This window comes from Dasypus novemcinctus, chromosome 1, assembly GCF_030445035.2.
Source record: "Dasypus novemcinctus isolate mDasNov1 chromosome 1, mDasNov1.1.hap2, whole genome shotgun sequence".
Taxonomy (NCBI): Eukaryota; Metazoa; Chordata; class Mammalia; order Cingulata; family Dasypodidae; genus Dasypus; species Dasypus novemcinctus.
In genome coordinates this window covers 182,978,354-183,002,089 of record NC_080673.1, presented here as the reverse complement: position 1 = coordinate 183,002,089, position 23,736 = coordinate 182,978,354, and the positions used below count along the sequence as shown (strand labels likewise).

At 43.7% G+C, this 23,736-nt stretch overlaps 1 protein-coding gene across 2 annotated transcripts in view; it reads right to left on the bottom strand.

Moving 5' to 3' along the window:
* Positions 1-23,736, bottom strand: part of SEL1L3 (SEL1L family member 3) — a 103,500-nt gene that overhangs the window by 8,810 nt on the left and 70,954 nt on the right. For both annotated transcript variants that reach the window (XM_058300163.2, XM_058300158.2), the window contains exons 15-23: positions 20,335-20,511; positions 17,926-18,053; positions 15,247-15,330; positions 7,904-7,994; positions 7,686-7,770; positions 6,439-6,548; positions 1,531-1,658; positions 463-565; positions 307-379 (exon numbers count right to left, since the gene is read on the bottom strand). In XM_058300163.2, coding sequence (XP_058156146.1) covers positions 307-379; positions 463-565; positions 1,531-1,658; positions 6,439-6,548; positions 7,686-7,770; positions 7,904-7,994; positions 15,247-15,330; positions 17,926-18,053; positions 20,335-20,511 — 979 coding nt within the window. The remainder of the gene's footprint in view (positions 1-306; positions 380-462; positions 566-1,530; positions 1,659-6,438; positions 6,549-7,685; positions 7,771-7,903; positions 7,995-15,246; positions 15,331-17,925; positions 18,054-20,334; positions 20,512-23,736) is intronic.

Sequence of the window (23,736 nt, the reverse complement as noted above, 5' to 3'; positions counted from 1 at the left end):
ATTTTAAGGCACCCAGAGGTAGAATTTGGTTTAAAAGATTTATTTTCAACGGCAGAAGACATTTTTAGGTCCCAGCTCCTAAACTTTTTTCTAAAGCCTTTGTTTGCTTTGAAATGTACAATAATTCTGTAGCCTCCCATAGCCAGAGCCAGCTCCGAGGGAAGCCCCACCTCTACCCCATGAAGGCCCATCCTAGAGAAAGGAATTAACAGGATTAAGGGCACCAAGAGCGGGCGTGGGATATTTCTGATGGGAAAAAAAATCCCTGCTTTTTTGATATTGCCTTTGCTTTTAGTAAGTCTTTACCTGAGACAGACTGGAAATACTGCACAGTCCAGGCGATCAAGACGGAGAGCAGAAAGGTCCCCAGAAAGTAGATCTGCAAATATCCGAAGCACATGTCAGATGACTGTCAAAGGGCAGGGGCCATGGGGGCGGGGCGTGGGGGGAGACGGCACCTACCAGGGCAGAGTGCAGGACGGTGCCCCAGAGAAGCCGCAGGTGAAGGTACAGCCAGGCCAGGGAGCAGGGGCTGAAGGAGTCCTCGTTCCCGTGGCGCCAGCACCTGCCAACATAGCACAGGCCAAATCTAGCGGCGCTGCTCATTAGTGGTGTTTTCCGGGTCCTCACCCCCACATTCTGCTTTGTTTAAATTTTTTAAAAAGATTTATTTTGATTTATTTCTCTCCCTTCCCCCCCACCCCCCATTGTCTGCTCTCTCTGTCCATTCGCTGAGTGTTCTTCTGCGTCCGCCTGTATTATCAGGTGGCACTGGGAAACTGCATCTCTTTTTTGTTGCATCATCTTGCTGCGTCAGCTCTCTGTGTGTGCGGTGCCACTCCTGGGCAGGCTGTGCTTTTTTCACGTGGGGCGGCTCTCCTTGCGGGGCGCTCTTCTTGCGCGTGGGGCTCCCCTACATGGTGGTACCCCTGCGTGGCACGGCACTCCTTGCACACGACAGCACTGCGCGTGGGCCAGCTCGCCACACGGGTCAGGAGGCCCGGGGTATAGAACCCTGGACCCACCATATGGTAGGCAGACGCTCTATCAGTTGAGCCATATCCGCTTCCCACATTCTGCTTTTAGAGAACAGAGCAAGTGCATTTGAGAGGGAGAGCAATCAAACCAATTCTAAACAGGTTAGGCTTAAGCTGAAGTTTGAGGGTGCTGGCAGAAACCTCAGAAAAAGGTCAGTCTCTTCCTTAACTGAAAAGCCAGCAGGTAAGGAGGACCCTGAAACACAGGGGCTGCTGGAGCAGTATTCCTGTTCAAAGTCCAGCTGTAGGAACGCCTTCCTATCTTGAAAGACAGCATGTTCTAATCAGGCACGATATTTTTTCCACTCTCATGGAAAAACTTGGTCAGCACTTTAACTTCAGATCAAGATTCTTTATCTTAAGCCTCAGACAGGAGAAAAGGGAACTAAGTTTGGGTTTGGCCGAGGTTTTTTTTTTAGCAAAAGAAAATTGGGAGCCCTATGGCTCCCGCTTGGGTTCTCAGGTCCCACATGGACACAGGCTGTGGACTCACCTCTCGTACAGTTCCTGGAGGATGGAGATGTTATTAGGATGGAGAGTAGGGTCAATTTCCAGGAAATCCCAAATGTGCTGTGGGATGATAGCACCTTCTTCAATGAGCAAGGCCAGGTTAAAAAATCCCTAAAAGCAAGCCACAAACCAAACTCAATTCCGAATCATAAAATGCAGACACACACCCTTCATCAGAATGTAAACTTTTACACTTGTCTCTATTTTTTTTTTCAGTCCCTGGAGCCAGATGGTTTTGTCATCTTCATTGATGAATCGTCTCCCTAAATATATGCATCTGAGAAATATATTTGCAGGAAAACCAGGAGGCTTTCAGAAGCTGCTGAGTCCCATCTGCTCAGAAACCAGTCAACCGGGAGATCTGTCCTTTCCCGCTCACTCAAAACAGAACTTGCTGAAAAACGTGCCCTTGTATCATCGACAAAACCAGAACACCAAGTTGAAGGCAAAGCTTCTCACCCACACACTGTGTTCTAGGTCATTGTCAGCATGTCAGAGACCCAAAAGAATGCTTTTGTGGTTGGGGGGAGGGTGGACGTCCTAATGTGGTACCTCCCTGGGGCCAGGCGCATGCTCAACTTCCCTGTGGCCACCGTGGAAAACCTCCTTGTATGCTCCTTTTTGGCACAGATCTCCACTCTGGCACATTTCCCCGCCTCTTCTTTATACACCTTGATCTTGGTCTCAGAGGTAGGACCTGCTGTATAGGGCTGTACAGATCCAATTAAATCTCATAATTAAAGAACCTGGTCCTAGAGGCTCTCTATAAAGGAAGGATATTATGATACTACCTAGAGGAAATGGACTTTCCATCAGGAGACCAAGTGGTCAGACCAAGAAACAAGCACAAACAAAAAACAAAACAAAACAAAAACCCTGTATTTTGCATACCATTAGGGCTTTATGAATTAAACTGGATCGTTGCCCTTCAAAGAATTCATGGTCCTGTTTTAATGACTTATATCCTACCCCCCACCTGTCTTTCAGTTGCTACTGACAACAACCTAAATAAGAATCACCTTCCACCTTGTTTTATACACCAGGACTCTCACAACCATCTAAGGCAATGATCAGGAAAAAACTAACAGCAGCTAGCATTTTCTAAGTACTTGCTAGATGAAAGGCATTGTTCTATTCCTATTCAGTTCATCCTCCTAACAGCATACTGAGATAGGTACTATTAACCTCCCCACTTGACAGATGAGGAAATAGGCATAGAGAGGCTAAGGGACTTGCCCAAGGTCACCTAGCTGGAAAGTGGCAGAGCTGCAATTCACACACAAGCAGACAGGGTCCAAAGCTGCAACCTGAACTTCCACTATGCTGCCAAACCACCACCAAATAGATTAAAAGTGTTATGTACCTTTAAGACGCATACACAGACACACACATATGAATAGCCAAAAACAGACTATTTCTCCACTCTTGGAAAGGAAGGTATTCTTAAAACTTGAGGTAGTAGAAGAAATAGATGAAAATACCAACTTCATAAAAATGTAAAGTGTCTGATCAATGGAAAATGGCAAGATTAAAATAAAAGGGAAAATAAGCAAGAGGAATACTTGCATGCAATAGAATTGCTTAAGATTAATTATCTACAGTGTAAAGGTATAAATAGTTATGCATGATTTAAATTAAAAAACAGTATCGAACACTGACAGATAAATGGGCAAAGAACATGAATAGGGAATTCACATGATAGAAAATACTAAGAGTAAATGATCAAAACCAAGTAAACATAAAAGTGTTCAACCTCTCTGTTAATCGAATAAAGGCAATTTAAAACAATAAAAAAGTATCAACTTACAATTATTCAATCAGCAACATGGAATCAAGAAAACATCCAGTGCTGGCATCAGTCATTTCCTATACTTACTTATCCACTGCTGAGTAAGGTATTAATTGGAAAGTTCTTTAAGAAAGCAAATTGGCAATATGTTATTATGTAGTCATAAAACTATTTAGAGGGGGAGTAGATTTGACTCAAGGAATTGAGCACCTGCCTCCCACATGGGAGATCCTGAGTTTGGTTCCCAGTGCCTCCTAAAGGAAAACAAACAGACAATGAATAGACAATGAGCAAGAACAATGAATGAACAGACAAGGCAGCCATCTCGAGGGGAAGGGGGAATCAAAAACTATTTAGAATGTTTGACCCAGTTACACTATCCCTCAGATTATAAGGGAATTATTCAAATGAAGAGAAAAGATAGAAAGATAAAGATGCTCACTGTAGCACTCTCTATAATTGCTGTAAAATAGGGAACAACCTTCCAGTCTACCCCAGTAGACTCTAAGCCCCACGAAGGCAAGAATATTGTCTTTTTATCTTATATCCCCACCACTAAGCACTGTCCGAAGACACGGCAAGATTGGATAAAAATGTGTTGAATCAAAGAATATATCAGCAAACAAAGGAATAAATGTCCACCTAAGATAAGGCTTAACAACTTATAGTCCATTAGTTCCATAGAATATAGGACAGCCATGAAGAGTAATAATTAACGATTATATAATAAAATGTACGCCAGCCTACACTGTGTGAAAAGAGATGGATTTTGAAACTGGCACGTATATGATCGCTAACATTACAGAGATAACATTTGCGTGTGGGCAGGGACTGAAAGGAACACGAAGGGTTAAACGCCTGTCATGAAATTGTGGGTGCATTTTTGGTTTATCTTTTGAAAATTTTCCTGTAATGTTTTCAAAGGGCTGTCTTTCTGGGAAGCAGGTGTGGCTCAAGTGACTGAACTCCCACCTCCCATGTGGGAGGTCCAGGGCCTCCTAAAGAAGATGAGCAAGACAGCAAGCTGACGTGACGGGCAGGCGTCGTGTGGTGAGCTGACGCAACAAGAAGACGCAACGAGAGACACGAGGAAAACACAACGAGAGACACAACACGGCAGGGAGCAGGGGAGGCTCAGGTGATTAGGCGCTGCCCTTCCAAATCAGAGGTCCTGGATTTGGTTCCAGGTGCCTCCCGAAAAGACCAGTACACAATAAGCAGACACGGCAAATGCAAACAACAAGGGGGTGGGGAGAAAGAAATGAATGAAATAAATCTTTAAAAAATAAATGGTCTTCCCCAAAAATAAATAGAGGTGGAAAAAAAAAAGGTCTAGGCCTAAAATTGAATGATAGCAGATGTCAACAGTTTGGCTCTACAGCGTGAAAGAAAGTGCAGCCTGCCCAGGAATGGCGCCACACATACGGAGAGCTGACAAAGCAAGATGACTCAACAAAAAGAAACACAGATGCTCGGTGCCACTGATAAGGATAGAAGCAGTCACAGAACAACACACAGCGAATGGACACAGAGAACAGACAACTGGGGGAGGGGAAGAGAAATAAATAAATCTTTTAAAAAACAAAAACAAAAAACAGTTTGGCTCTACACTGAGGGTAATCAGTGCTGGGCTCAGAGCTTTACACCAAACGTCTCATTTAGTCCTCACAACCTGTGAGGTAGATGCTATTATTCCCAGTTTACAGATGAGAAAACTGAGACTCCGAGTTTAAGTGACCTTCCCATGTACAAGTAGCTATGGAGTGGTTGAGATGTGGGATTTTAACCCAGAATGGTAAATAACCACTGTAATGCAGCACCTCCTTGAAAAAGGAAAAATGCTGAGGCAGGAATGAGTGTCCAACTTTTGTTCTGTGATCAGCAACCCAAGCACAAGAAGAAACCTGTTGTATAAAAAGGTAACAAGTATCCCAACTTTCACTGTGAAAATGAACCCAGGGATCTCCACAGAAGAAGTCCATCTAATAAAGGTAGAAGGAATGAGGGAAAGAGAATCACTAGGATACCATGCTAATCATGGCAAGGTCTACTGAAGGCTACGAAAATTAGCAGACAAAATTTGAGGAGAAACAGGATTTTTTATAGATACCTCCCCAAGTTATCTATAAATCAGAAAGAGGCCAATACTAACTTATAGTGAAAAATCAGAAACCACCTTAACCAAGTGATTGAGATTAACCTCACCAGGAAACAGACATATTGACCTTGTGTACCCGAGATGACACACTGAAAGGGATGTGTCACTTCTGTACTATTCTTGCCCCAAATGCATACCCACAATCTCTTAAGGGACAGACCTCGAGGGACAGTCTACCAAACAGCTGACCAGTCTCTTCAAATGTATCAAGGTCATGAGAGACAAGGAAAGACTGAGGAACTGTCACAGATTGAAGGAGACTAAAGAGAGACAAAAACTAAATGCAATGTGGGATTCTGAATTGGACCATGGAACAAAAAAAAGGCATTAGTGGAAAACTGGTGACATTCAAATAAATTCTGAAGTGTAGTTAATTTCCTAATTTGATAATGGTATTGTGGTTATGCAATATTAGGGGAAGCTGGGTGAAGGATGTATAGGAATTCTCTGTACAATTTTTGCAACTTTTCTATAAGTCTAAAACTATTTCAAAATAAAAAAGTTAAAAAAAAAAAAGTCACAAAGAGAAAAGTCTTGTTACTGAAGCATTGGCCCAACCGTAGAAGCAATCCATTTCCCTGTGGCCACACTTGCAATTTCTCGCGTTTGACCTGGTGAGATTAAGTCTGATAGACCCCTGGGTGGAGCCAGTAGTTTAGGCTCTGGCTGTTGACTGTTTGGCCTTGAGCAATCCATCACCTTGTCTTCCTCTTGTTTCCCTCAACTACCAAATGGGGATCATCACCCTTCCATGGGATTGCTATACGAATGGTACTTAGGATGTAGAAGGTGATAAAGGCCTGCCATTTTGGATAGTGGACAATGGATGAGAAACGACTCAGTACACCGTGAAAAATAGAGATGGGAGGGCCTGGCGGGTCTCAAGACCTTGCCACCTCTTCCATGGGCATCACCTAGAGCCGTTGCGGTGGTGGTTGTTTTACCTGCGAGTCTCCATCCAGGGCTGCCTGGGCATACATCTGCACGCACAACTCAAGGTCTTGGGACTGGTTCTGGTGGCCGTAGTAGTAAAGGTCCCCCATTTTCAAATATGCTGCAGGACAAAAAGCACAGGGGTTTTATGGCAGACTGGCATTTTAAATTATCGGCCCATTTGCACGACTGAGAGTTTTTCCTATATGTCTCTGAATACAGAAGAGTTTTATTTCCTTGCTATGTTAGGAGGGGGAAAAAAAGGTCTTGCACTGAGCGCCCCCATTTCTAGACACATTCTCCTGTTTTGCTGGGTAGCTCTCCTCGTGCATCTGTTTGTGGAATCTCAGCCTGCAGCCTCCCAGCCCAGTCAGCAAGGGTTGTTTTTCACATCTGAAAGTTTGGTGCTGGGATGCTGGCACTGGTGGGCACGGGTCCACTGTTTTAGGCATGAATTCTGTCTTTCTTCTGAGGGAAAATGCCTGTTTGAGAGTGTGTATCAGACCATGTCCAATCAGAAAAGCAGGATCTATAACTTGTAGCTCAAAGGAGGGATTTTAACATGGGAAACTGGTTACCAGGGTGGTGGAAGAGCTGAAAAGGCAAATGGGAAGCGGTGGGCAACCCAGAGATCAGCAATGCAGGAAGCTACTACCATTCCTAGGGACGGCTGCAGGGCGTATGTGGAGGTGGGCAGCAGCGGTGGGGTGCAACCACAGCCTGGGGGCCCAGAGAGAAATGGGACCACAGAGGATGGGGCTGCCAGGCAGGGCTGGGACCACGGAAATGCAGCCACTGCCAGAGCCAGCCCAAGGCAGGGAGAGTGTGGAGAAATACTTGAACTTCTTCCCTTCACCCATCCCACGATCTCTGGCCAATGCCTCCCATTAGCTGAAACTAGCCCATGAGCAAAGGAGTCTGGGAACTCTAGTCCCTGGGGCCAGACCCTACCACACAAAGCAGAGCAGAGGAAGGCAGGCATATATCTGAAGGCAAACGGCAAATGACTGGCCTAGGCAAGGTTCCATTTTAGTTTTCTCAGTTATTCTGCAGAGATGGTGAGTTGGAGCTTTCAGTGGATGAGAAGGGCACCGCATGAGGCTGAGAGCCGAGTTTTAGCCTTGATCTGAATAGCGGCAATTTTTCACTCTCTTTCCTAATTGTTCTGAAATATCACACCTCACACAAGGCTGTTAGCTGTTTCCTGTCACCAAAAGCCACCCATGCCTCAATTTAGCACCCATTTTTCTACACATACCAAATGAAGGAGCATCGATTTGGAAAACAGAGAAATTATAATATCTCCAGACACAATTAATACCCAAGTATCTCCTGGCCAGGTCCTAAGAGGGGTAAAAAGAGAAAAAAAGTTACTTCATTAAAATTTCAGCCAAGTGACTAATTTTGCCTCCGTTAAACACAATTCATTATCCTTAACCTTAACGCTTCAAGGTTGAGAAGAATGCATTTACTTACTGGCCTCTCCTCACAGATGTGTGCTAAATTTGTCTGTGACACTTCAATTCCAGTTTCTGCTGCTAAAACATAATACAGCAAAGCTTCGTGCCTAAAAATAGATGATTAATAATAAATTTCATATAGTGGCTCTTACTAATATTCAGAGAGCTTTATATTCAAACCTAAGAGGGCACAAAATAAGCAGTTTTTTAAAAAACCACAAAATCATGAGTTTAGTTTTTTTTAATAAATACTGTTAAAAATACTGCGTTCACTGATTTATTTTCCATCTTGAAGGCTGAGTGTGCAGCTAAGGTTGGGGCGGTGGTGATACAACAGCTACCTCTACTGGCTGAACGGATGTCAAGTGCTGGCTGGGGAGTTGTCTTTTAGCCTTTGGTCCTTGAATCTTTCCATCCTCACTTAGAAGGAGATAAGCGGCATTAAGAAAAACAGCCTGTGCCTTGAGTCTTCTGTTTTTATGTGGCTTTAGATGGCTTAGGATTCTGAACAAGCTTAATTAAAGCTGAGTTTTTGGAGGGCATTCTAAGTCTGGCAGAAGAGAGACCATTTACAAAGGGCTTGAGACAAACAGCCAGAAAGCGTAAGAAAAAATAAATGTTAAATACCAGCAGTAATTGAATAATTGCAAAACAAGGAGAGGCCAATTCTCATCTGTTCAAGGACGAGTAAAAGACTGAGCATCGTAAGGGCTTGAGGAAAGGAATGTTCTCCTCCAGCCACTGGTTCCTGGAGGGCAAATTTCCCCAACAGTTCTGGAGGACCACACATTAATATAAATGTCAGCAGCCCTACGGTCCTAAAAACACACATATCATTTGACCCAATAAATCTCTGCCTTGGGGGTTTATTCCATAAACAAACAAACAATCATAGGCAAGTGCAAGATTCTGTTGCTAAGAAGTTCACAGTAGAGCCCTTTACATGACTAAAAAACGAACCAAACTAAATACCTGTGAGTCGGTGACTAGTTAAATTCGCCATTGGGTAGCTACTTTCAGATGTAGACATTAAAAATGATGTTGGAGGAAGGGTATTTGAAAACACAGAAAGATGTCTATGCAAAATTTTCCATTCAGTGTAAAAAAATAAGCAAATTACAAAACAAGGCAATCCCAACTTTGTAAAACAAAACTAAAATGGAATACACACAGGTGCACACACAGACACATATATGCGGAGGGAAAAAACCCATAGAAATCACCTGCCAAAATGCCAAATGTGCTTATCATTGGGGGTAGAATTGCAAGTAATTATTTTGATCTTCTTTTTATGTCTTTGGTTTCCGAAATCTTCTACCTATGACTGGTTTATGAGTAAAAGTGATTTTAACCACAAATAGTTGTTTCTCAAGCTTATTTTTAATTGACATAGTGGGCATTAATAACTCTCTTAGTTTTAGCCCCACCTAGGAACTGGTTTACGGAAGGGTGGAGGAAGGTTGGGTTAGGGAGAATAAGAGAAGCAGGCTCTGAAACCATCTTTTCTTAAACGATTAAAAGCAGCTTCCGGTAGAGCTTCCCTTGGAGACAAAGTGATGTGCTTGGGGGTGAAATTGGGACGGCAAGGCCTTCAGTCAGACATGCCGCAGGTCATGGGCCACGCGGCTGCTGAGTGAGCTGATTCTTGGCTTCCAAGATACCTAAGGCAGCTGGCCAATTAGCCATGACTCATGCTAAAGAGGGATGCAGCTGGCTGAGCAGTGTCCCCCAATAGGCAGCCCAGATAACAAGCCCACAGCAGCAGCTGCAGCAAAGACAATACAAGACACCTCGGCATTTTCTTACACCACCTGCAAAAATCGGGTTTGGTGACAAGAATCCTCAGAGTGGATCCAAGCCTGCAGACAGCAGGGCCGGCGGAAAGTCTTCAGCCTGCTACAGAAAGGCCCCATTCCAGAGACACCCAGGCTGGCACCATTGCCACAGTTGCCCCGAGGGACGGATGATGGAGGAGATCATGCTGGCCTGCCTTGAAGGACAACCCAAGGTCAAATATTGGGCCAGTGCCTTCTGCTGCCATTACAGACTGGAACGTGCCTCACGATAGTAAAATGTAATGAAATGGGTTTTTCTTGGACAGCGGGGCTGGCTATTAGAATTCCGGGGGCCCAAGAGGTTGACTTCCCCTATAAGAATAGAGTCAAAATGATCAATTTCATTAAGACAGTCTCTCGTCTCTAAAGTCGCCTGGGTGGTGGGGGAGGCAAAGGAGGAAAAAAATTTTAATAGCATGACCCATTGACCAATTAGTGTATAAACCAGGAGGAGAAAACATAGAATTCTCAATTATTTCCTGTGAGGGGGCATTAAACTCATCAAAGTGACATTTTAAAAACCCTGATGTCAATGGATGTCCATCTTGTGGAAATCACTCAGCAGATTCCTGGTCACTCTGATGCCGCCCCCCTCCCCGCCCCCACCATCCTTTTTCATATGTTGAAGAGATGAACTCCAGGGTTGGGCGTTAAACTCTCAACTCCGGACTTTCTCAGCTCGTTAAAACCTCTGAGACCTGACCCCTGGTGGAAACCCTACCCACATCTCGCCTCCCAGCGGCTGTTACTACGTCCCTGGGTTTCAGCAGATGCTGCCTGAAAGTGTGTATTAAACACTGCAGTTTCTATACTTCTATTCATGGAACAAACATTTATTGAGCAGTCGTTTTGTGTAGGAAACCAAAAGACAAGTCACCAATATTTTTTTCTGTCTCTTCCATGAATTTCCTCAAGGTTTAAGCAGCAGACTAAAGCTTCAAGCTTTACTTCCAATGCACCAAAGTGAAACTGTCCCAAGACAGTCACTCTCATGGGGACCCGGGGTATGGAGAAGAGGAGACTTAGAGAAAAGAAAGAGTTTAGGGGCACCTCTGCCACCCAGACCCAGCATGTACAATTTACAGAACTTTCTATAGTGATACCACTTAATCCATCCTTTAGCTGCTTGATTTGAACTGTGAATTTGAGTATATCTGAGCATTTTCTCAAACAATTTTATTATCTTCCCTGTGCTCTTTTCTGCCAGTGCCTGAAGCAACACAGACTGGAAGGATAAAAAAAGAAAAGCCTGGGGTCTCAGTGGAATTCAGGACCTGTGCTCTATAGCAAAAGGAGGGAATCTCTTTCAACTGGAACTTTGCATGCCTACTTGTCTTGCCTCCAGCCCACCATAGATCCTGCTGATCTCATGGGCTAAGTATTTGGGGTATATTTAAGACGAAGGACAATACAAAACACATAGCCTCACAGATAAAACACACAGAGGGGCAAGGTAGAGAGAAATGGAACATGACAGCTGGTGGTTCCTTAGCTAACATCCCCTGGTGTCCGAGGACAGCCTGAGGCGTGACAACGTTATCTTCTGTATTATGCCGAGACAGCAAAAAAAAAAAGTGCACCTTTTTCTCAATCATGCTCCAGTTTTAAACTGCCCCATATAAATCTTGGAACAACACAGAAAAGCACAAGCTCATCAAACTGACACATGTAATTTGAAACTAATGTCCAGAATAAATTCACACACACGAAATGAAAAAAGGGGACGGATGTGGGACATTGACTGATGATTTCGTTCTATCACAGCAAAATTGACTGTACAAGAAAAGCCACATTGTGGTTGGGGAGGACAACACACATATAACTCCTGTCTAACGCCTGGGGAAGGTCTGGAGCCTTGGTGAGCAGAAAGAGATAGAGGCCCTTTGCCCCAAACATACTGAAGTGGGTTCTGGATGTTTCTCTCTTGAATCCAGACTGAGGCTTAAGTTTAAGAATGCTTAGTGTCAGCCTCAAGAGTTGGCAAGGACATGGAGAAAGGCAAATTTATCCATGGTTGGCAGGAGAATACATTGGTAAAATCATTTTGGAAAACAGTTGGTATTATCGTGTACAGTAGAACATGTGTGTACCTGGTGACCCAGCTCCCGAGTTTATATATGATGTGTGCCAGGAAATACATAAAAATGTTCATAGCCACGTTTTTCTTGAAAGCACACACACACACACAAAAAGGGAAATAATCTATTCATTAACATGAGAATTTATAAGTGCATCTGTGGTATGTTACAGCAATGAAAACAGTCTGCAGATAACACGCAACAAAAAAAGTAGAAACCTTAGAAACATAATGCTAAGAAAGCAGGTGAATTTTAGACGGAATGATTCAAATAATCTAATGCTCAGAAAGAAGCCAACCCCAATCTATTGCTTAGGAATATAATCATCTACAGCATAACTATGTAACAAAAAGCAAGGGGCAGGTCAACAGCGAGATTCAGGGTGGTAATGACTCTGGGCACTTGGGGGTGGGGGTGGGATGTAATCTGAGAAGCACATTCAGGGAACTTCAACAGCACGGGTAATGCACATTTTTTTTGAGTAGGGTGGTAGGTCTATGGGTATTCATTTCATTGTCAGGCTTTGGAACTTACAGATTCATCATATATTATTTCATGGGTATAATGGATTGAAGCATGCCCCTTTCAAAGACATGTTCAAGTCTTAACCACCAGGTCAGTCCTGTGGATGTGAACCCATTTGTAAATAGGATCTTTGATCTTTGAAGATCCAAAACATTGAGGCCAAGGTGAATTAGGGTGGGTCTTAATTCGATATGCCTAGAGTCCTTATAAGCAGAGGGAATTTAGATAGCGAAGGAGACAGGTAGCCGCGTGATAGAGGCACAGGTGGAGTGATGTATCACCAGCAAGCCAGCACCAGAACACTGCAGACCTCAGAGAGAGCAGGATCCTGCCGACACCTTGATTTCGGACTTCAAGCCTCCAAAGCTGTGAGTCAGTTTGCTCTGTGCTATTTGTTATAGCAGCCTTGGCAAACTAGGACAGGAGGTACCAACTATTTCTTTTTAAAAGAAGAATAGAACAACTATAACGGCCGTAGCCCCATGTCTAGCTCAAATCTTCAGTCCCCACTATAAATCTGGATTTCCCTTTCGTTCTGTCTCTCCCATCTCTATGCCATCACAGATGAGGTTCATCATCTCAGGACCCAGCTCTGTCATGTCACAACTCTCTCCAAAGATGTCCAGGCTCCTTTCTACATTTTAGGTTAAGTGAAATATTTATAACCTGTCATCCAATCATTCCATAAAGTAGCACCTTTTTGTTCCTGTGTATATTACTCCCTTTTACAAATGTAACCATTGAGGCAAACTAGATAGCTTACAATTTTCTGGATTCACCAGAATTTTTCTTTCTCTTTGCTTTCGTTCCTGCATGTCCCCTCACCTTCATGACTAGGTGGAAACTCCAGCTATTCTTCAGGGACATCACATCTGCTTACCTCCTCATGAGGTAAGCCTGTGCATTAAGCTCCCAAACCAGAGAGCATCTTTTGCTCCTCAGCTCCCCTGATGTTCTTTTCATCCTGCTCATGGTCCCTGAGTTTTGGTCACTTGTGTTAGTTCATTCATTCAATAGTTTTGAACACTTACCAGGTGCTACCACATACTGGGCACTTAACCACAATACATGGAAGGATAAAAGGAAGTAGAAGTTAGGCAGGACATTTGGGTGGACAGAACAGCACATGCAAAGGCCTGAGGTCAGCATGTGCAAAGGCCCAGGATATGGGCATAAGAAGCTGCAGGTAGTTGAGCATTAGGGAAGAGATGAGGCAGCAAACCTCCCCCAGCCCTACTTGTGGCATCCCCTACAGTTGAGGGTAAGGTATCCTGCACTTAAGAGTACTCAGTAAAATCTGCTGAACTGAATCAAAACTCACATACACTGCAGAATGCACTTAAGTCCTTCCCACCTCCCCAAAACCCAATATTGTGGCTGAGTGCTCTAAGAAGAAGATCAGGCCACAAGAATTTCATCCCAACCTTCACAACAAATTTTTAAATGTGCTACCTGAAATGCTCTGTGATATTATATTCAAAAGGAGGCAAAAACAAATAATAATAACAAAAAAACCTCAAAGATGCTTTCTTTATGGGAAAACAGTGCCCAGCACTTTGGTGGTGGTATTTAAATATGTATTCTTCCTTTGAGAAAACCCTACCTGTAAACTCTTGGATAACTGAATCTTATTTCACCCTAAGAAGCTTATGGGGAGCAAAATGTGGGAGGTGTGGAGGGCAAGAAGTAGAGAATGAGTAAAGTCAAGTTTGGAAGCTTTATGAACTGAAGCTTCATTGGGAAACAAGACGAAATATCACAAAAATTGTAAGGTACGTAATGGGAAACCACACTTTGTTTGCAAAAAAAAAAAAATTCCTTTCCTATTGTGCAAAGTAGGGCTGCTGATAATAAACTCTCTTAGGATAACAATAAATATTTTTATATGGCCCTTTTAAAATTTAGCTCGTTTCCCCTGCATTCTCTAAATGAAGAGTGTTGCTCACTGCAATGCTACCTGTTGTTACATGTGCACCAGTGAACCAAAGGAGAAAATGGCATTCATTTGGATTTATATTTTAATTTTTAATTAAGGTTTGAATCAGTGTGATTGATGCTAGGGCTGGTCTAATGTCTTTGAGGCAGTGGACCGATGGGATACATGCTGATTTGCATATCCTTCTTAGTTATTACTGAAATACCCAGATCATTTAGTCAATAAACCAGCCAAGAAAATGTGGCCCAGGAGAACATTAAGATGGAATGCTGGGATTGACAAAAGAAGAAGGAGGGGAAAGAAATGAAATAGAATCTGAAGAGATGTTCCCTTTGTTGTAAAACCAGAAAGTGGTAAACAGAGGGCATTAATGAGTTCTCACGTGCTGTGTATCATCCCAGACCATATAAGATGAGATTTACTAAATCTATCAGAAGGAGGCTCAGAAGCAGGGGTGTCTGTTTGGCTGTGAGACTGGCGGTCTGATGCATGAGTTATAGCAATTGCAGGCTCCTGGGTATGGAAGAGGCAGTAAGACATCTACGGGAGGATGTGGCCTGAGCCCTAAACACACTGATGTCTCTTCTTCCAATGAACAAAGTGGAAATCAGGACTTTCCGTGGCCTGACAGTAAAAGGCAGAGAGATTTCAGCTAGGATGCCCTGTGCTGTTTCCAGATTGCAAAACTAAGAGGAATAAGCTTGAAGGGAAGAGAAGGCAATGTATCTGTGTCTCTCAACTTGATGAATGTGGACGTTCCCCCCTAGAGAACTAATTCTTGTGTATAATTAAACATGGAAATGCTATGTTTTCCAATCAACATCCAATCAGTCTCTGATACTCTGAATATCATTATTGGGAAGCCGTGATTTCCCTGCAAATTGCTTTCTTGGTTACATTTTAAGACTCTATCTCATAAGACTATACGGACAGATTGAAAGGTAAGGGCTAAGAAAGTTCGCTCTAACGTCGATCCCAAGCTTACCATGAGCCTTCCAGGTAGGCATTGAGGCCTTTGCGAATGACATGGCCCAAGTGGCCATTTTTCTCAGCTACGTGTTTTGCCCATCTGAAAAGGAAAGGGAGGAGAAAATATCCAAACTGTGGCAATTTTAATCATGGCTTTTTTCCTCATATGATCTCAATAAATCCCACTTGGGGAATTTTTTGCTTGTTTGAATTTTTATAAAGCAACAAACCAGAACTGAATTTTAAAAAAGTAAAGCACGATGCATTCTGAGAGCTTCGCATTCAGAGCGCTTTCTTATGAATGCTGTGTCATTTATGGAAACGAAAAGCATCTATGGTACATAATGAAAAGTAACCACCAAAGTGAAAAAATATATTCTTCACTAAAAGTTCTAATACTCCTTACATTAAAACATCTTTATTGGTTTATTATACAGGTTTATCTATTTTGTTCTGTCCCCTAATTTATCTTGGAGGGTTTTACTACTAATGAGCTAGTCTGTTATAATCTTTATATTTATAATCACTAAAAGACTAGTGTGTAAAAATGTGTAACTCATAAGCTAATGGAAGGGGGAAATACAATTATTTTAAAGAAATGCTTGGTTAATACAAAAGAAGGGCAAGAAAAAAGACAAAAGTCACAAAGAATAGATGGGACAAATAGAAAATAAAAAATAAAATGGTATATTTAAAACCAAATACACCCATAATTATATTAAATGTAAATGGACTAAATATATCAATTAAAAGACTAAAATTGTCAGACTGAACTAGAAATAAATAAAAATCCAATTATATGCTACGTATATGAGATAAACATTACAATTAAAGGGTAGAGAAAGGTTGAAAATAAAAGGACGGAAAACATACAAACTTTCACCAAAAAAAAGATGGTGTAATTATATTAGAATCAGAAAAAGTGACTTTCAGGCAAGGACCATTAATAGAGACAAAGAGGACCCTGTAAAATGATAAAGGAGTCAACCAGGAAGATAAAACAATTCTAAATCTGTATGACCCAATTACATACATTCAAAATATATATAGCAAAACTAACAGAGCTGACAGGAGAGACTGATAAATCTGTATTTATAGTGGAAGATTTTAACACAGCCCTCTTAATAACTAATATAACATGTAGGAAAAAAACCACAAAAAGGATACAGAAAATCTAAACAACACAATTAACAAATTTGGTCTAATTGATATATATGTAGAATGCTGAGCCCAATGAGTTCAGGAAAGTACTTTCAAGAATATATGAAGCATTTACCCAAATTGACTATATGTTGGTCATAAAGCAAGCCTGAACACATTTCAAAGGATCAAAGTCATTCAGAGTATGTTTTCTGATCACGTGGATTTAAGCTAGAAATCAAAATGAAAGACAACAAGCAAATACATCAAACATGAATATTCATACCAAATACTCTAAATAACACCGATTAAAAAAAACTCAAGTCAGTTCAAGTGAAATTTTATCACTGAGTTCAGGTCAGGTTGAGTTTGCTGCCAAAAGTCTTATGAAAGCAACTCTTTGGGGAGCCAGACTGTAAGTGTGTGGGTGGTCTGGTTGTGAAGAGCAAGATAGTAAATACCTTAAGTTTTGTGGGCCGCATATTGTCTGTTTTACAACCCTTTCAAACGCAAAAACCATTCTTAGCACTCAGGGTCATACAGAACAGGCACAGGCCACTTTGGCTCATGGGCTGTAGTTGGCCACCCTATAAGACATTTTCAGATATGCAAGGCCTCAAAACTATGCCTCCTCTTCACTATTCTTCAGGGAACTACTGTAGGATGATGTGCTATAACAGAATGTAGGAGCAAACCAAGAGAGAGAAAGAAATGAGGTTTAGCAAAGAGGAAAACCAACGCAAAACAGAGATGGGAAAGGGAAACGACACCCGCAAAATGATGATGAAGTTAATCCTAGGATGACAGTTCTGTCCTAGACAAAGACTCCAGGAGAGAGGTCCCCAAGAAGATTAAAGGAATACCTGATGGAGCTGGACATACTGAGAGGAGATTTAGACAACTGGAAGAGAATTTGGAGATGAAATGAATAGAAAATGATAAGCACATACAGAGCTAAGCAAATTAACAATAAAAAATTATTATTCCATAGAGTGCAAAAAAGAAAAAGTTATCATAGTACACTATATGGCTCAGCTGTGAATTGCATTTACACTGTCATAATAATGTAATTTCTGACAGTAATCTAACCAAAATTATTATTTACTTATTGAGAAGGTGGAAAAGTGCAGGAAGTATGAATGTGTGTGGTAGGAGGTGACAAAATGAAAGAGAACTTTATCTTCCACAGTGGTATATCATTAGAAAATACGTATAATGATAGTACTAAGAAAAATAGTGGTTTAAGAGTATTATTTAGAGATAGAGGAAAGCAAAAAATAAATAAATAAAAGATTGATTTACTCTGTTCCTTAGATTCCTTAGATTTACTCTAAGGAATAGGAAATACATTGCCTGGGGAGGCAGTTGACAGACAAGAATTTCCTTTTTTTCCTAATAAGCTTTGTCAAATAATTTGGTTCTTTGAACCATACACATATATAATTGATAAAAACTAAGTTTTTTAAAATGCAGGGAAAAGGAATTTCATTTTCTCAGATATTGTTAATAGAGTCCATTGTTTTCCTTTTATATGTAACATTTGACAGATTCTTACACAACAGCTTTCTCAGGATCTCGGGGGAATGTCTCCAGGTTGCCTGTGATATAGTAGAGGGAACACCACAAAGTCCCTTCGATGTGTCCGCCTTGTGCTGCCTTATGGAAATATTCACCAGCTAACGTCTATAAAGAGAGATTGAAAAAACAGCCTCTCATTAGTGAAGAGTCATCCCAGCTGGGCTGGTTTCACAGGGCCAAGACAGAGAAGTACTTGAAGACTAATTATTACCATTGGCTTATAGTTTCTGGTACTTTTTTTTTTTTTTTTTAAAGAAAACCAAGTCAAACAACAGTTCCAGGAAAAGACACCCATATCAGAAGACAGCCTCTGGGATGTCATGACCTTGCCCCAGCTTAAGTTTATCTAGTAAATGAGACAAGATTTCCCAGTGCCACTGCTGTCTCATTTGATCCTCAGGCAACCCCTGCAAGCTGGATATGAAACTATCAGAAGTCACATCAGGTGAAAATTCAGGCATTTGCTTTCCTAACCTTGCTTAATACCGTTCTTCAAAACTCACGCACAGAAATGACATTTCCAGGAGGAAAGTGAGAATTAGAATATGACAATAAAAAAGCCACACTCGCAGATGTGTGGGAGGGCTGCCAGACATTTCAGAAAAATAGAGAGCATAATCAGAGAGAGGTAGAGGGAAAAATCAAACCCTTAGATGGGTATACTTTGCACTGATCACTATTATTTCTCGGAGGCAGCGGGCAGTTTTAAAAGCATGGGATTTGGAGCCAGGCTGGCTTGGGTCTAAATTCCAACCCTTCCACTTACCAGCTGCATGACCTTGGGCACGTTATTTAACTCCTCTAAACCTCACCTTCAACTGAAACATTTGGTTTCTGAGAGTACCTAGCATGAGGGTTGCTAGGAGGATGAAATGACACACACGGGGCTTAGCAAAGAATGTTCTACCAATTCGCCACCCCCAAACTTGCTGCTTCCAAGGCCATGACCACTTCAATAAAAGCCACCTCCACTCTTCACATCCAAAAAATGCCAAACTCCCTGCCACCACCCCGATTCCTTCCTTCTCTCATACCCTATGCACAACCCGCCAGCAAATCCTGTCACTTCAACCTTCAAAGTATGTCCAGAATCCGATCACATCTTACCCCTTCCCTGCCCTGGCCTCATCCCCCATCCTCTCTCTCGTTTCTTTTTTTTTGTTTGCATCAAGCCTCTGCTCCCACCCTGATCTCCCTTTAATCCCAGTCTCCCCTAGAATTCAGCAGGAGCCTTTTAAAACATAGCACACCACTGTCTTGCTCAACACTGTCCAGCAACTTCTCACCCCTCCCCTTCACTTCTCCTCTCTGCTCCTGGTGCATCTTGAGCATGCCAGGCTTGTGTCTGTCTCAGGGCCTTTGTATGGGCTATTCCCTCCTTCCGGAATGTTCTTCTCCCAGATGTCCACAACTCTCCTTTAGAAGTCTGTCGAATGTCACCTTCTCTGGTCTCCCTTATAAGTGGATTGCCAATATCCACCCTCCCTGTCCTCTTTACCCTGCTCTGTTTCTCCCCACAGCACTTACCAGCACCTGCCTATAGAGCATGCATTTACTCATTCGTTAGCTTTCCCCCCCATTGGAATGTAAGCGACAGAAGAGCAGGGGCGATCTGTTTTATCTGCTGCTGTGTCCCCAGGGCCTAGAACAGTGCCTGGCATAGACTCGGTAGGTGGCAAGCAAATTCTGTAGAATGCAATGCTGCTTGGATGCTTACGATCACCATCAATAGCAGGATTACTAACAAGGGCTTCTGTGTCGCCCCGGGGCCAGGTCCTGACTCTTCTAAAAGTAGGGCTCTGAGCAAGCCACTTCACTTCTCAGAGCCTCCGTTGCTTACTCTATAAAATGGACATCATAATAGTAGATATCTCAGAAGATGGCTCACCTGAGACTGTACACGACAAGGACTCTGTGAGGAAGTGCTTGAGAAACATGGACTGGTGCCTACACTGCTTTCTTTATTGTTAAACCTGGTCTCACACCAGACAACCCTGGACCCAGCTTGCATTGTTCTAGTTAAAATCGGTCTCTGCAACATTTCTTGCCCACACTCCCCTTGTGCCCCTCCTCCCCCACCCACCCCCAGTTCAAACACACCTCCTCCGTGAAGCCTTCCTGACTGCTTTGGCCATCACCCTTTTCCAAATTCTCCCTGGGTCGTGCCATTTACCACACCCTTGTACTTGGCTGAATGCCACCCTCTGCTCATCACTGCCTTGTCATCTTAACTGGACCCTTGAATTCCACAAGGACAAAGTCCATTCTTGAATGGTGGCCTTCTCACCCCCAGTGCCTAGTCCAGGCTGGACACACACTTTCAACAAATGCTTCACAATGGGGAGGTGGACTGAAAGCTGCAGAATTGGGCTCTAGCCTTACTCACTTGATTCCTTCCAGGAACTCCTGGGAAAATGCCATCTAAATACAGGACTCCAAGATTGTATGATGCATCCGGGTTCCCCATTTCTTCTGCTTTTAACCAGTACTTGGCCGCTTTGGCATAATTTTTCTTGAATTTATGGTAATACCATCCCAGGCCATTGACTGCCTGATGCAATCCCTGAATTTCAAAACAAAAAGAAAGAAATTACTTTTTTTTTTTTTAAAAGAAAGGAAACCTAAAGAGAATCTGGAAGAATTATTATAGAAGCATTCAGGCTGAGCCTGAGCCAAACCTTCCCTTTCTCTTTTTTAAAAAATTTATCCCCTCTCCCCTCATTGTTTTGTGTTCACTGTCTACTTTGTGTGTCCATTTGCTGTGTGTTCTTCTGTGTCTGCTTGTCTTCTCTTTAGGCGGCACCGGGAACTGATCCTGGGACCTTCCAGAGGGGGAGAGAGGTGCTCAGTCTCTTGCGCCACTTCAGCTCCTGGGTCTGCTGCGTCTCTCATCGTCTCTTTGTGCCTCCTTTTGTTGCGTCATCTTGCTGCGCCAGCTCTCTGAGTGGGCCAGCACTCCATGTGGGCCAGCAATCCTCACAGGCCAGCTCGTCCTCACCAGGAGGCCCCAGGAACTGAACCCTGGACCTCCCATTTGGTAGATGGGAGCCCAGTCACTTGAGCCACATCTGCATTCCCCGTTTCTCTTTCTTGGGGCAGATGGCATTAAAGACAAAAGACAAGCTGAGTGCTGGGAAACACGAACCCACCCCAGCATCTTCGCAGGTGGATCTGATCTGGCGACCACTGGGATCTCTGCCTCCCAGCTCAACAGTGACCCTGCCCTCCCCCACCACCACGCAGGTCCTGTGGGCTCTTAACACCCTTGTCTGCAAGAGGTTCCTCACAGCCCTGTGCATCAACAGTGAACTTCCCGAGTGCTCAACAGTGGCAAGAGGTCCGCCTGCTCATCTGCTGATCATTCTGCCCTGGACGCAGGCACACCCACTGAGGGAAGTGCTCTCTGGCTGCACAGCATCCCCAGTTCCTACAGGGAGGGTGGAGTGTAGACTCTCGTGGGGGTTGGAGCAAGAAGGGGAGCCGGGTGAAGAAGGGAGGAGGGTTTCAGAGCTATGGGCCAAGGAAGGGCCTACGGATGTATCGAGCCCCGAGCCTCCCTGTCCTGGCTGAATTTGTTCAACAGGTGCGCTGGGCCCCTGGCCCCAGGTGCTGCCAGGTGCGTCTATACCCTGCCTGCGGCGTGGTCGTGGAAGGCTCTGGAGTCCTGCAGGGGGTTGGGACTCCTGATAGAGCCTCCTGCCCAGCAGGATGTGAGGGGCAAACAGTGCCCTTGCATCTGTGATATTCAAAAGGCCAGAGTCTAGGTGAGCAACCAAATCTCTGTAGGCTCCCCTTTCGCACAGGAAGAACAGGTGTCCTGTAACATCAATCCCAAGGCCTAGCCTGTGGCCTTTTCGGTCTGAACAACTCCTAAGAGGCTATGCCTCTGAGTCCTCATATTGTAATCAGGGTGCAAGAAAGACCTGGAAAGACACTAGCAAAGTCCATTAGAACAGAAGCTCCAGGAAGGCAGGGATCTTTGTTTTGTACCCCAAGCATCTAATTGGTGCTTAGCACATAGTAGGCACTCAAAGAATATATTTTTTAAGATTTATTTATTTTTTTATCCCCCCCCTCACCATTGTTTGTGCTTGCTGTCTGCTCGTCTTCTCTTTAGGAGGCACCGGGAACTGAACCTGGGACCTCCCATGTGGGAGAGGCGCTCAATCGCTTGAGTCACCTCAGCTGCCTGGTTTGTTGTGTCTCTCATCGTCTTTCTTCTTTGTGTCTCTTTGTTGCAGCATCTTGTTGTGTCAGCTCACCTCGCCTGCCCATCGTGCCAGCTCGCCTACTCCAGGAGTCCCTGGGAGGCGAACCCAGGAACTCCCATGTGGTAGATGACAGCTCAATCGCTTGAGCCAATCCGCTTCCCTCAATGAATATTTGATGAATGAACAAAAGCTACTCATTGTTGCTGTTTTTTTTTTAAAGATTTAAAAAAAATTTATCTCTCTCCCTTCCCCCCCCCCCCATTGCCTGCTTTCTGTGTCCATTCGCTGTGTGTTCTTCTGTGTCCACTTGTATTCTTGTCAGTGGCACTGGGAATCTGTGCCTCTTTTTGTTGCATCATCTTGCACGTGTCAGCTCTCCGTGTGTGCAGTGCACTCCTGGACAGGCTGCACTTTTATCGTGCTGGGTCGCTCTCCTTACAGGGCACACTCCTTGCGCGTGGGGCTCCCCTTCGTGGGGGACACCCCTGCGTGGCATGGCACTCCTTGCATGCATCAGCACTGTGTGCTGGCCAGCTCATCACACAGGTCAGAAGGCCCTGGGTTGAACCCTGGATCTCCCATGTGGTAGGCGGACACTCTATCCATTGAGCCAAATCTGCTTCCCTAAAAGCTACTCTTTGAATGCTGATGTGAAGCAAAGCATATGCCGAGCCCTAGGTCCTCACAATTGGGAGGACGCATAGCTGCAGTCTTCAAGATATCTGACCTTAGAACACGGCTGGGAGAGTGTTGGTGGTCTGAGAAAGAGTCGGTGGCATGGATCCCGTCACAGAGGCATTCATCTTGAGCTTAGCCCAGTACCTGCACGAGGCAGGCTCCTGATATGTACTGCAGAGCACATTTTAATCAAGTAATAGATCAGGTCATTCTATAAAGCAACAAGAACCAGCCTTAGAAGAAGCCTACAGAATGTACCCATCGAAATGGATTTTGCAGCGCTAACCTAGAGCGGCCACAGTCTTATTTGGATGTACCTTTCATCACTCAAAACATTTTCAGAACTCCTGCCTAGGAAATGCACTTGGACCCAGCTCAGGGGTCCCCCAAGAAATCCTGTCTTATTGCTGAACGGTCATGTTCTGGACATTCAGCCAGCTTGATCAACAGATCTGCCTCCATGTGACTTCGGGAATTCCAAATATCAAACTTCCTGTCACCACAGGGCTTGACAGAGAGGAGGGGCTTAAAAACTCGGCTAAGAGATTGAGTGAGAATCAGGTAACATTTTTAAGGACTATTCCAGGTCATAGAAGGACACATCCCCAATATGTACCTAAAATCTATTCAAAATAAAGCACACAAACATCCATTCACCCTGAGGCTGGCTAAAGAGATGCAAATTTCACGCCTGCCAGAAACGTCCTCTCTGACCTATTTTAGGAAGCTCTGGAAACAATGCCCCAGCCACCACATAACTCATGTTGGGGTCAGGAGCTGGGGATGCACCTTAGCAGGGTCCCCTCTTCTGGGTCACTTACCCTCTTGACACCCCAGAAGGAAGAAAAACCGACAGGATCCTACTTCCTATTCTACAGACGATAGAGATCCCCAAGGAC